This window comes from Chaetura pelagica, unplaced genomic scaffold (genome assembly GCF_000747805.2).
Source record: "Chaetura pelagica isolate M959 unplaced genomic scaffold, ChaPel_1.0 scaffold477, whole genome shotgun sequence".
NCBI classification, from domain to species: domain Eukaryota; kingdom Metazoa; phylum Chordata; class Aves; order Apodiformes; family Apodidae; genus Chaetura; species Chaetura pelagica.
Genome location: NW_009953956.1, coordinates 991,052 through 1,005,332, shown reverse-complemented (window position 1 = coordinate 1,005,332; position 14,281 = coordinate 991,052). Strand labels below are relative to the sequence as shown.

The following is a 14,281-nucleotide window of genomic DNA, read 5'->3' as shown; positions in this document are numbered from 1 at the left end:
GGACCCCAGCCACAGGGAAGCTGCCTGGTTGTGACACCGGCCAGCACAGAGCACAAGTGCTGCAAAACATTTCAATTCCACCCCCACAGATCATCAGGTTTATGCATCTGCTGGAGAAACAGAGCCAATCTAAACCCTTGCTGATGTGACTAACAAGATTAGATAATTGGATTTCTGGCAGATCTGTTTAAGAGCACCCAACCATTCAATGTTGAGGTTCTCTTTGAAAACAATGCTGGACAATGGTAATTGGTGGTTGCAGATAGACACATAAGCCATTACATTGATACATTACGTATGAAAGCTTGTCTAGGTCCTGGTAATACTTAAATTACTTTATATATATTCCTATCACTTAAATACAAAAGAGACAACAAAGATGAGCTGGGAAGCTACAGGCCAGGCAGTACTACTGCAGCTCCTGAGGAAACCACGGAGGAAGCACTTGGGGAAGCTATTTCCATGTACATGAAGGGTGAGGAGGTGACTAGGAAAAGCCAATATGGTTTTATCAAGGGTACGTCGCATCTGACCAACCTGACTGTCTTCTGTGACCAAACTACCTGCTCAGGGGATGAAGAGCTGTGGTTGTCACATTCTTAACAACGTGTTTGATAAAGTCGCTCAAAACCTACTTGTTAGGCAATGATTTTAGAGGTCTGTTTCCAACTGTGACAATTCTGTGATAAGTTGGTGAGATATGGACTGGATAGAGAGACTAGAAGGTGGATTGAAAAAGTAGCTAAACTGCTGATCTCAAAGGCTGGTGGTTTAATGACTTTGACAGTCTGAAGGACAGCCAACAAGAAACTGCCTAACACTTAAGAAAGTCCTGAGTCTGGGGTGGCACAGCTGCAAGCAGCAGTACCAGATGCTCTGCTGTAAAGAATCTACCTGGTGGACAGCTAGCTGAACATGAAGAAGAGTGTGCCCTTGAATGGAGGAAAAATGTGTCCTTGATTGCATAAATAAGAGTACAGCAAGAGGATCAAGAGGATTACTCCACTTGTTGGGCTATCGCTGGAATACTCTGTCTAGCTTTTTTGCCTCAGCTCGAGAGAGAAACTAACAAACTGAGGATGGCCTAAAGGAGAGCCAGGAGAGCCACCATATTTTGAAGAACCTGGCCCAACCAGACAGGTTGAATGAATTGGTTTTGTTCAGTCTAGAGAGAAGCAGACTCAAGCCTTCCAACACCGAAAGGTGGTTACAGAAGAAATAGAGTTACTCTGTTTACAAGGATGCACAGTGACAACACAAACAGCAACAGGCACACGTTGATTCAGGGAAATTCCATTTGGAAATAAGAAGAAACATCCTAAACATTGGAATAGGTCACCCAGAGAAATGGTGAAACCTCCTTCACTGAATACTCAATACTGAACTTCAGATGGCCCCAGGTAACCCAATCTAAGAGCCAGTTTGTGCCAGACTACTTACAGAGGTCCCATCCAAGTCAGACTTCCTATAATTCTCTGCTTTTTACAAGCTGTGCTCTTCATTCCCTGAAGGCCAATCTGAGATACTCAGCAAACCATATAACCACATTATCTGCCAAACAGTAAATGGACAGATTGATTATTCCCCATTAGGCCTAACTGTTCACTCCAAATGCACTGAAAAAAGGTTTACTACCACTGCACCTGTCATATCAATGCTATGTCCATAAAGAAAGAAGCTATACTGACATAAATATATGTTGAGTACCTACAATCCAAGACATCTCTGACTTAAACACGAGGCATTTTTCTTCTCAAAAGGCAAAAGGAACTTGTGTGAAATATTTAAGACATTCATTTATTAAAATCACCCAGCTATTCCACACAAAGCTGCTTTCCTTCTGTCAAGAAAATATAGGGCCATAAATTTAGCTATAAAGTTACCCTCGGATTTTTCATGATCCATATAATTGTACAAATAAAAAATGACAAGCAACAAAACAGAGCATCTGACAGGAAATTGTTTAAATGGCATCCCAGCGAGCATTTCAATCTTTATAGGATCATCGGAGTCAAATATAAGGAAAAATGATTATGCAGTAATTGGATAGATCCAAAGCACAGTTCACAACCTTTCCACACGCTGTCCAGCACAAAACAAATCAAAGTCATAAAGCTGATGCCATTTCCCTTCCTTAAGTCTCTCCACACAGATATTTATTTACCCTGGCTACAGATTTATTAAGAGCTGGTTATGGTTTTTAAGGTTTTCGTCCAAGAAAGAAAACTGCCAATATAAAGGGGAAAATGTAGACAATGTGAGTCAAACTTTATGGCAAAATTCATGAGGTCATATCCTGAATTGCTGGAAATTTCAGTGTACAGGGGATACATTAGCTTATACCACAACCTGGCCTAACCAGTCTTATACTCAATCCATAAGGCAATGTTTCAAGGGAAGGAAGGTAAAATGAATGCTGCCAGACAATTTTCTGTCACTCCACTTGTCTCTCAAAATGCATGCTATCTGGATAAAATTGTGTGTGCTTATTCAAGGACTTCTCTGAAAACGTTAAAATAAAATAGAATAAAAATGCTAGTGTTTCAGATTTTGCAGTGTCTGTGTAGCATGAAGAAACACTGTCTCTGATTGGATCACTTTTTTTTCCTCTTCAAAATCCATAAAATGGTAAAGAGTGTCAAAGTTGTGAGATACTAGAGATGATAAATTCTTACAGGTTATAACTTCTTTTGCCATGCCACCAGGCTTCCTTTATGTCCAATTAAACTCAGGAACAGACTCCTTTTCCGAGTCACAGTGAAAATTTAAGACATCTGTCTTTGCTCTCCTTTTGTACCATAAAGAACAGTTCCATTTACTTCAGGCATATTCTGCCTTCCAGAAGAATTTAAAACCAACAGACGAAAACTCCAGAGCCACTCGAGAGTACAAGAAAACAAGCCAATCCATAATTATATTATTCTTTAGAAAATCAGGAAATAGCAAAAATTCCTATGTTTTTTCAAAGAAGAAAGTTAAATCTTTCTTACAAACTTTGAGTATCTGTAGCTTACCATCTGAAAGCTTCTGGTAGAATGGAATTCACACTGCATCATATCAAAGAAGATGGGGATTGTCGCTTTCCGAAGCTCCGTTTCAGGGATCAGCGTCATTTCTAAAATAGGTCCTACCATTTCGGGGATAAACTTGATTTTATGCTGACCTTTAAGAGAAAAAAAAAAGATGCATTTCAGGGTTAATGAACAGCCATTGACTTTGGTAGAAGAGAACTGTTATAAAAGCTGTATCAGTAAATTCTTGTATAGCAGAAGAAAAATTCGACTCCACTGAAATGTGAGTTATTTTTTAAGCCACGAGAATGTGGGATGTACAAACCCAAACCAAAAGGAGATGTTGAATCAGCAGTCAAACTGGAACTTGCCATGTTTTCCAGAAAGCACCTATATTGACACATTTGTATTAAGTTCCAAGGTATTTAAAAATACAACTTATGGCTGGGAGAGGAGGCTAAAAGCCACGTCACCTGTACTAACTTATTTAGACTTGTGCATCTTCTACCACGCACAGATTGTTCTCTGTGTCAGTCTATCAAAGTGTCACCATAAGTGCAGACTTGCACAGCCTTGAGACATGGCACTACATCTCACAAAGCCAACAATATGTCTTCATTCTTCCAGTGCTGATCTGCCTGGCAAACTTGATTTCACATTAATCTCCCCAAGAGCAAACTCCCCCAACCCTCCCCGCTACGCTCTCCACACGTGGCACAGAAATTAAGCCTTAACAGGAACCTGGTTCCTAATAAATATTGGACTAGTCAAAAAAGTCTTGTTACTGTTCATATTACTTAGCCAAGGTGTAGAGAAGAAAGATTATACGTTCTGCAAATCATCTCTTCAGCTACTTCATGGAAAGATACTGGTGCAAAGGAGCATAACGTAGCACCGGAAAGCTGCAGGCAGAGGACTTGATGGCAGAAGTTTAGAAAATACAAATATATTCTACTCAGCAACAGGCTGGGATTCATTTGAACCTCACTGCACAACTGGGGACGTTTCTCACAGGTACAAGGTTAATTGCTGGGTACAGTCAGGCTCATATGCTGCTCATGCACCCACTGCTGTGGTTCAGCCTAAACCTCTTCAGAGCTGAGCCCTCAGCTTACATGTTCAGTTGTTTGTGTCAGAAACAGATTCTAATTAATTTATATTCCCCAGCACTACATCAGTATGTGGAATATAAGGCAGTAACCATTTACATCTTTAATTAACAGTTTCACTAGTCCAGAACTAACATAAATCTCAACAAATGTAATCAAGAAGAAATCCTTTACTAACAAAACATGCTACTTCTTTTTAGCAGATATTATTTAAGTTACTTGATTTAGCAAAATTCAAAATCCTATAAGCTTTAATGAGCCTATTAGAGCAAATTAATACTCAACTAAAATTGCTACTTGTATGATGCTGCAATGTTGGTTGTTGGTGAGGAATACCAAGTGAGAGGCATAAAGCTTTCCTCTGTCTCCCTTACGAGTATTATTATACTTGGCCACTCAGGTGACAGTTTTCTTGTATGATGCCTGAAAAAGTCAGAGTCAATATTTCAGAAAACAAATGTGAGTGACAAAAGTTATTCATCAGGCACAAACTTGATGACACAAAGTTCTTGGTGTGCTACCGTGGGTTTTTCCATTGCTTCAAGCACAGGGATTCCCTCAGAAAGTAACTTAATCTTCTGAACTTCAGACATGAAAAATGGTGAGTTGAAAAAAGACTTTAAAAAAAAATAATCTTTAATCTTCTTTCCTCTTCTCTGGGTCAAATGAATGTCTTGCTCGTAAAAGGAGTAACTGAAGAGCTAGTTTGCTGACAAAGGCATAAGAGAGCTGCAGGTCTCACCTCCTAGATCCTCACCAGCACCTGCACCGAGGAGAAAGGGAGCCAAGGGTGGCTGCAGGTCTCACTCCCAGCCTTACCAGCCCCAGCACCATGAAGCTGTACTGCTGCCTTGCCCTTCACCCACTGTATTTATTAGCAGTGCTGCCAAGCAGGCAATCACCAACAGAGCTTTTAAATCAAAGCAAGCAGAGAACTGCTTGAAAAATCCCACATCTGCCGTTTGAAACCCACACAGCTCTTCAGGCCATCTGGAGGGTCCATGGGTGGACAGCACCAGAGCTCATGGAAAAGCAAGGGGAATGACCTGCTGGGGTCGTGCTGCCTGCTCTGGATCACAGAATCACAGATTGGTTGGGGTAGGAAGGGACCTTAAAGATCACCCAGTTCCTACCCCCCTGGCCATGGTCAGGGACCCCTCCCACTAGACTGGGATGTGAAGAACTGGCCCTACAGCACAGCTGCAGGCAGGAGCAGGGCCAGCAGTGACCACGGGAAGGCAGGGCAGCACAGAGTAAAACATTAATCCATCTTGACTAGTTTTCTTCATCCAGTATGTATGAGGAGGAACACCAACCAGGCAATGCAGGAGAAGGTTCAGAGGCCTGTGTGACATCCTCTGCACTCTGTGACACACATGGGTGATGTGATGACACAGACGATGTGTCTGCTACAATGATGCCATCAACGTGGTGTTGTGACACAGCAGGGAGCATGAGAACAAAACACCAAAGGCTCTTCCCTCTTGCACTCCAGAGCTGCTGCCACAGCCAGCACATTCTGATTAATAACCCAACAAAGAAATTGCTTCTTTTTTTTTTTTTCCCCCTGAGAGTGTGGGAACTCCCACACAGAGTCCAAATATGACAAGTGTGGAAGAAAACTGGGGATTCTCTTCTGAAAACCAAGTTGTGCAGCTGCTTCAGGAGCCACACACACAAAAAATATCCTTTTGAACATGCAATAACTTCTCCTGGCAGCAGCTTCTGCGTCGCCATGAGACATGATCCTTCATGCTGCTCACACCACACAACAGTCTCTATCAGGCCAAACAGACCCTTTATTGGGCAATGTGTGACTGACATTTCCCAGGTTCTTCTGATTTAAATTTGAGCCACAAAAACCACGGAATAATTTGCCAGCAACCTCCCCTCTCACTTGGGTCAGCTCTGAACATGCATGGCTAATTCCAAGAGCATTATTTGTAATGACTTCTATTTATATAACGCTCAAAGCTCAGGTCTATTTTTAACTCTGACTTTCCCTCCAACAACATTTAACTTCTCTGTCAAGACACCTTTTCTGATGTCACGGGCTGGGCCAGCGGGGAGCTGGATGGCACCACCAACCACTTCATCTTCAGGAATTTTACTTTTCCACCTCCCTCCAGCTGATTGAGACACCAACAAGAAAAAGCAACATTTTCTGAGCTGGCTTTCCTTGCCCAGCTTTACCACAAGAACATTATTTTGAAATGTCTTTACAATTTCTTTAACGTGTAACTGTTGGAACCGTTAACCCCGGAAAACCAGGACACACAGCCAAGTGTCAGGCTGTGTCTGGGACGTGCTGAACTGCATCCTGTGCCACTTTGAAGCACACACTGAGTTCTGGCATTTCCAAGAGAGAGGCCATGGCTTGCTTTATGCCTCTTTGATACCGTCCCACCAAGGTCTGATGAGCCCCAGTTCAAACAATGACTCAATATAATACAATATAATACATCTGCAGAGCTACGAAGATGATTAAGGGAGTGGAACATCTCCCTTATGAGGAAAGGCTGAGGGAGCTGGGTCTCTTTAGCTTGGAGAAAAGGAGACTGAGGGGTGACCTCATCAATGTTTACAAATATGTAAGGGGTGAGTGTCAGGGGGACGGAGTTAGGCTTTTCTCAGTGATGACCAGTGATAGGACAAGGGGTAATGGGTGTAAATTGGAGCATAGGAGGTTCAAGGTGAATATCCGAAAAAATTGTTTTACTGTGAGAGTGACAGAGCACTGGAACAGACTGCCCAGGGAGGTTGTGGAGTCTCCCTCACTGGAGACATTCAAAACCCACCTGGATGAGTTCCTGTGTGATGTACTCTAGGTGACCCTGCTCTGGCAGGGGGGTTGGACTAGATGATCTCTCGAGGTCCCTTCCAGCCCCTAAGATTCTATGATTCTATGATTCTATGATCTGGGGCCTTGAACAACCTGATGTAGTAAGAGGTGCCCATGCAGGGGGGTTGAAACTAGATGATCTTCAAGGTCCCTTCTAACCCAAACCATTCTATGATTACTTTAAAGTTTGGAGAGTGATACAGAAGGCAAAGAGCCTATAAAGACTAAGACATGCTGGGTTTGGTGCACACAAGCCCTGCAGTGCTTCCAGGGCTCATCTGCACACTGGGACAAAGCTCCCCAAAGCTGCCTTCATTGCTGCTGCATCCCAGCACTCAAACCTAAAACCTACATGATCCCACCAGGCAGGGTATCAAACAGGACAGCAGCAACTAGGATTTAAATGCAAAAGCTGTCAGGCTGGATCTCTCCTACATGGCTCCCTGTTTAAAACAAAAATCTTATTCCTAAATTACAGGTTTTAAAGCTTGTGCACACAGCTGGCTACTGTTGCTCCCCATTCTACATGCCTTTGTTTTTTTTCCTATACTTATAAAGCAGCCACCACTGTATTAGATACACACAGAAAAAATATTTTAGATTTTCAATTTTACTATTTAATTTCAGAAAATAAATCATATGCTTCAATGTGCATTACATCTAGAGGACTGTGTTGTTCCCAACCAGTGAGTTTTAACTCAGCAGGCTTTATACATTAATCATGGTACTTATGAACAAAAACTGATGAGACAAAATATTAATCTTTGAGGCTTATCCATACCATTTAATACCTAAATCAAAAGTCAGGGTTATTCAGCTTCATCATATCTTAGGCACACTGGCATCATCATAAAAATTACATGCACAAGCATATGCCAGAGTTATAGTTTTTCACTTCTGATCTTGTTGCTGAACAAATACATTAATAATTTGACTAACATAGTGCAACTTCTAAGGCAAAAGTGACAAGAATCCCCCAACCAACTCCCCAAGAATCCTTTCCTGCCTGATGCTGTGACACACACAGACTGGTGAAGAGACGGGAGTTAAACACAATCAGCATGATCTGTGCTACAAAGAAGCTGAGAAAAAGCAACCTGCTCATTATGAGGAGTACAAAGGCTGCCTTGGATTGGGGTCCTGCCTCTGATTTACCTTCCTCTTCCAGCTTTTGTTGGGAAGAGCAGCAATTTACTGTCTCCCTCAACATTAATGATCTCAGCCACTTACGGAATCACAGGCATTAGAGCTAGAGCAGGTCATGGAGTCAGCCACCTGGGTAATCTCAGTTTATAAAAACTATCAAAAATTAAAGGCTTTCATGACAGCACAGAAAGAAACACTGAAGAATACACCACCCATCATGCTAAATGATTCCCAAAACTCCAGGAGAAATTATTATCATCTGTCTGTTAATGGTGAAAAGCTGAACCTGGAGCAACTAAATAACTAGTCCATGAGCTGCCAATGTCAGCAGCAGTGGTAAAAACACAACACACTCCACAGTCCTCAAAAGGAATAAAATAACCTCCTGTAAGAATGGCCAGATATGTATTTGTGTCTGCAAACTTTTCTACTGTCAGTCCAGTCATTTCCAGGAAAAGCAGGAGAGGTTTAAGAGTCCATAGGTGCTGGAGGAGTTTGTGAAGAGAACAGCTGAATATACAACCCTAAGTCTGGGACAGAGAAGGATTTGGCTTAATTACTGACAAAAAGGCTGCCAGCATCCTGAGCTGGATGGCCCAGCACCAGGCACAGCTCTGATTTTATGAGCTGTCTGTTAACTCACATATCAGGTGTGCACTCTGCTTTAATCTGCTCTCCAGGCACTTAATTCACCAACCATGCTTCTAATAAAACGTGAACTCAGCTGCTCTCAGAAGCCTTTTCTCATCATTCCAGCAGAGTGGATGCAAATTCTGTGATACTACATAGTTATGAACTCCTGCATTCCCTTCTCTCATATATGCTGATTTTTTTCAAGTTTCAGCAACAACAACTCAGCTAGAGATATAAGTGAAGTGGCAAATGCATTTATTTCTGATAATTTAAGGGACTTTTGATAAAACTCTGAAGAGCTGAAGTGTCTCTGCTGTTAAGCTCAGGAAAATGAAATCTGGCAGATGAGTACACTCAGGTCACAGCAAATACTCAGTTTCTCATGAAATTCAATCCCCATATAGCTAAATTATACCCACAGAATAGCAGAGACGTGAGACAGTCAGATGTGCCTAATTTACCTATAGACTCCAGGAATGCTCAAGTTCCCATTCTTTGCTGATCTTCCCAAGTCATTCTGATACAGCCAAACAGGACTGAAAACCCAACTTTGAGCAGAATTTCCAGGAGAAGTTCCTGATATCCCTTGGATGCCTTAAGTTTGCTACAGTCCCAGTTACTGCAGCCACACGCATGGGTGTGTATACATACATGTGTGTGTACATATATTTAAGGAGAAAAAAGTGTTCAACAGGTATCACCATAACAGTTTCTTTTTATTTAGTGTGATGTTGAACACCATGAAAAAACAGCAGATACGTAAACATTGACTCCAGTTATCTGTCTTCCCAGATGGCAAAATCAGCATCCAGGGGTGGCTTTATTTCATCTATCACCCACATTTCTAATGCCTTTTGGAAGCTGACCATTATTTCAATAGAAAGCCAGTTTGGTTTATCTCTAACTTGGTTTATCCAAGCACTGAGTGAAAGCATTGGGCACCAGGTGCTCAGGCTACTTACCCAGATTATACCACATGTCCCTGATTTCAAACCCAATCTGCCTCCTCATATCACCATACCTTAAAAAAAGAAAACAAAGCCATCATTTTAAAAAAGAAATAAATAACCAGATATCCATATGCAGAAACATCTCGTGTTAAAATTTGATCAGCATTTAGAAATATGTGAGATTACAGAGCAGGGTTTCCAAGTTCCACCAATGCAATCACAGTGCAGAGCCTCTCTCACCAGCTCAGTCCTAAATACTGAACTTTGCTGGATGTCCCTTTAACAAGGGGCCAGGAGATGCAGCCACCAGCTTCTCTTCCTCACCTCCTGTTCCTTGCTTTCCTCCAGAAGTCTCCAGTTGTCAGTTTCTGCAGCAACACTTACCAAGGGGAGAACACACCAACACCTCCCTGTGCAAAACCTCTCCCTGCCATGTCTTCACAGCACCTGACCCTCCTCTGGGACACAAGGTGATTACTGAGATTAATTGTGAGCACTTTTTAGTTTTCAAACAGCCACGGCCGAAGGAAGCACAGCAGAGAGCTTCACAGCCTAAGGCTGTATTTTATTTTTATATACCCTCTTAGCATAACACTGTCCTAGAAAATACAAAAAGGAACATCCTGTGACATCTTATACCTTCATGCCACCAACACCTTCCATCTCCCATCAGCGTTACTTCACTATTCCGCTCCCTCTCCGCTTTAATACCAGGAAAGCTCAATGACTGAAAAACATCCTGCTGCCTTCATTAATGATGGGATCAGAACCATAATGAGCTCCAAAAATGTATTTGCTGCACAGAATATTTGCATGTTAAAGATAATTACTTAAATAACCAGGTGAGTGAAATGGTACAGCCTGGTAACCTGTGGGATAACAGTGAGATACCTCGTCATTAATACGGATTAAAGAGATTCTTCTGCACCATTAAGAATGTGTTATTATCTAATGCTTAAATGCAATGTTTAGTAAAAACCTACAAATTACAATAATTAAATTTTTAATCATTACATATTTGACATATTAATTGAAATACATGCTTAGGAAGATGGGTGAGCATGATATGGAATGAACTGATTCATTAGAGCACAGAGCTGGAAGTGGTTTCACACAGCAATAAAAATTAGTGCTTCCAGACCATACATTTATTGTGTCTTGTAGAATTTATGGTCTTGATTTCTGCCTCCAAAACATGATTAAACTGAAAACAACAACTTGTAAAATCATTATAAACAGAGATTTACAATTTAGCAAACTTCATTAAATAACCACTTCAAACGACTTAATCTAGTTACTAACATCAGCAGTGACAAATGTCGGTTGATTTCTTGGGTTTCCTTTTTTCTGCCAGACATGCTGCTCAGTTTAACAGAGAAATCACTGGAAGAACCTTTCTGTCTAGGGTTCCTGTCCTCACAAATAGGAATATCAGTCCACAAATGTATTCGACAGTGATTTCCAGCCTGGAATCAGCTCAGCTGCTGGTTTTGTGTTCAGGCCAGGAGTCTGGGCTGCACTCAGCTGCTCAGGTAGGGGCACCTCAGAGCTGGACAGACCAAGAGCAGCCACAGCCTAGATCCTTCTGCCCACTAATTGGCTGGAACACTTTGTCTTTTCCAAGCATCCTTTTCAATCTGAATTACAGAAGAGAATTTGCATCACTTGTCCCATCTTGTGCAAAACCATTTTGCTCCATAACTTCTAAATCAAATGAAATAAAATTCATCTGGCTCCACAAAACCATCTTGATTTCCTTTTGCAAATGTGTGACTATAATGTTATTTATGATATTTATAGCATGAGTGCAAAAAAACCTGAGCTCCACTTGACACCACTTTTCCACTGGACTTGTAAATATTCCTGTTTCATCAAGGAAGCCCCAGGAGTCACAGGTACATGTATTAGATCATCCAGTGGTTAAAAATTCTGTTTTAAAGCTCAGGTAAAGCACAGCTTCCAAAAAAAGCTCCCCAGTACTCACCACAGAGGGGATGAGTTTGAAGGGCAAAATTTATCTGCCAAAAAAAAGAAAAAAAAGGGATGGGGCACAGAGCCTGGTGTGTCCCAGTTCCAGTCTGTGACCCTCAGAGTTAAAGCAAAAAGCCTTTAAAATCCCATGGCACTGCAGCAGGGACAAACCCTCACTGTGATCTCATCAGCCTAATATGCAACAAGGCTTCAGTTTAGGAGGTGAAGCAACACAAAATGCATCTTCTTCCTCTGTATAGATACACATATAAAATATATATTGAACATAGGGGGCTGAGCTACAGTAGAGGGGAGATTTAAATTAGACATTAGGAGGAAATTCTTTCCTGTGAGGGTGGTGAGACCCTGGCCCAGGTTGCCCAGGGAAGCTGTGGCTGCCCCATCCCTGGCAGTGTTGAAGGGCAGGTTGGATGGGGCTTGGAGCAACCTGGGCTGGTGGGAGGTGTCCCTGCTCATGGCAGGGGGTTGGGACTGGGTGATCTTTAAGGTCTCTTCCAACCCAAACCAGTCTGGGATTCTGTGATACTTGCTGAAGGAATCCAGCTTTGAAAATCCTCATTTTTGTGAATTGCAGGAACCTGATTGACTATTGCAGGAAACTGCTTTTGCAGGCACTCTCTACAAATGCTGACACAAGAAGAGAATCCACAGTCTGAAAACACCTCACTGGCTTTTTTCACTTTAGTTAATCAACAGTAAGATCCACTACACTGGCACCCCAATGAAACCCAGAGAAATACAGTCATTAAATGCAATATTCCTGCACCAGTCTGATTTCCAGTCTTTTTCTTTTTCTTTTGACAGGTTTCATTTGCTGTGGGATTCTGAATAGCAAAGGGGTAGTTCAAGCTCCCTGTTCAGAGGGAGGCAATGTAATCCCTTTTAACCAGGAAAGAGTACAAGGCTGCAGATATCCAAGCCCATTCTTCAGGGATATGGCAGAGAAACTGGCTGCACTTACAAAAATTCACTCTAAAAGGCCGTTAGGGATTAAGCAATAAAGAGCACACGTAAAATGAGATTAGAATAAGCACAAAGCTAAAGTGATTTAAAAATGCAGTTTTATAATATGCTAATACTTCTGAAAAGTCTTGACTTTATGAACATCCTGCAGTATAAAATACTGTCTTCATCAGTAATGAATCATGTAATTTAGGTCTTAATTCAAGGGTAGAAACACATGCAATACTTGATTCATGTTTTTAAAACCAACCTTTCATTATACCATGATTGCATCTCAATTTGAATAGATTTAGCTAAGAAATTAAACTAAAATTATGTTAATAGACCTAGAGTTCTTGTCCATGATTTAGATGATGAATAGGACTTACTTGTTAAGTATTTTTGCTCTTTTAGCACTTGAAAAATTTTCCAGTTGTAAAGACTCTTGTGTGAGAAAAGCAACAGCCAGGTGGAAGTAGTTGTTCCAAAGCTGACAGCCCCCAAAATGACAAAAAGAAAGACACCATTAATTCTCTGAAATGTTTCTCTCCACACCTACAAAACAACTCAGAAGTATCAAAATTACGCACATAAATATTTAAAGAAGAAAATAACAGACACCACAGAGACAGTGTTTCCTGATACCTCCTTAGTACATCTCCTCATTGGGTTTATGTTTTCACAAAACACTTCCCAACTACAAAACCTAATCCACTGTGTTTTGATGAGTCAAGTAAATTTAAATGTGAACACATAAATAGCAAAAAACAAGAAGGATCCTGAACAAGTGACCAAAACTGGAGCATTTCTCCTCAGCAGGACACTCAGACAACACACCTCAGGCTCCACATTTGGGACAATAATTCTACATAAGCATCTCTTGCAGAAAGGGGGAGGACACCCAGGACACCCCTTTTTGCTGCTCCTGAAGGAGCAGCTGTGATGCTCTGGGTAAAACCTGGTGCTGCTCTAGGTCAAGACCCACAGAACACGACTGGCTCAACCACACCTGCTCAGCCTCAAACTGGCCTAACTGGTCACCCAGGGCTTGTGACAACACAAACACACACCAAAACTACACATTGAGGGCAGACATTTCTTGCACCATTAACATTAGTCCCCAAGACACTGGTGTTTTTTCCTACCTGTAACTCAAAGTTGGTTTGATCAAGAAATTTTTTGTTGAGCATATCTGCATACTGATTAATTGCTCGCAGGAAGACTCTGAAAGATCAAGAGAAAATGACATAATTACACACTCTTCTGTGGCACCTTTGTACATTTGGCATCCCAATTAGACAAAAATCTGAGTCTGTCTGGAAAGTGAAATTTGTGGCTGTAACTTGAAAAGCAGAGTGATCTCACCACTGTTAAGTATACAGAATTATATGCAGATGTTCTCAAAATTAATCAAGTGAATTAGCATATGCAGAAACACCAGGATAAAATCACTTGTCTTTAAAATATCTTGTGATAATCAAGAGATCATTAAAAATTCAGTTTATTAGAAAAGAAGTGTATATGTTTTCCTGAAGTTACAGTATCATGACATTGCATCTAACTTAGATCTGCAACTGCCTGTGGCTGAATTTGCAGGTCAAGACCAACACATCAGACATATTTTATCACATTTATGGATAACACATAGAAATGATG

General features: G+C 41.3%; 1 protein-coding gene across 1 annotated transcript in view; it reads right to left on the bottom strand.

The window, feature by feature from the left end:
• DOCK1 (dedicator of cytokinesis 1) overlaps positions 1-14,281 on the bottom strand; it is a 298,906-nt gene that overhangs the window by 71,733 nt on the left and 212,892 nt on the right. Inside the window, exons 33-34 of the mRNA XM_010001879.1 lie at positions 9,704-9,762; positions 3,015-3,163 (exon numbers count right to left, since the gene is read on the bottom strand). Coding sequence (XP_010000181.1) covers positions 3,015-3,163; positions 9,704-9,762 — 208 coding nt within the window. The remainder of the gene's footprint in view (positions 1-3,014; positions 3,164-9,703; positions 9,763-14,281) is intronic.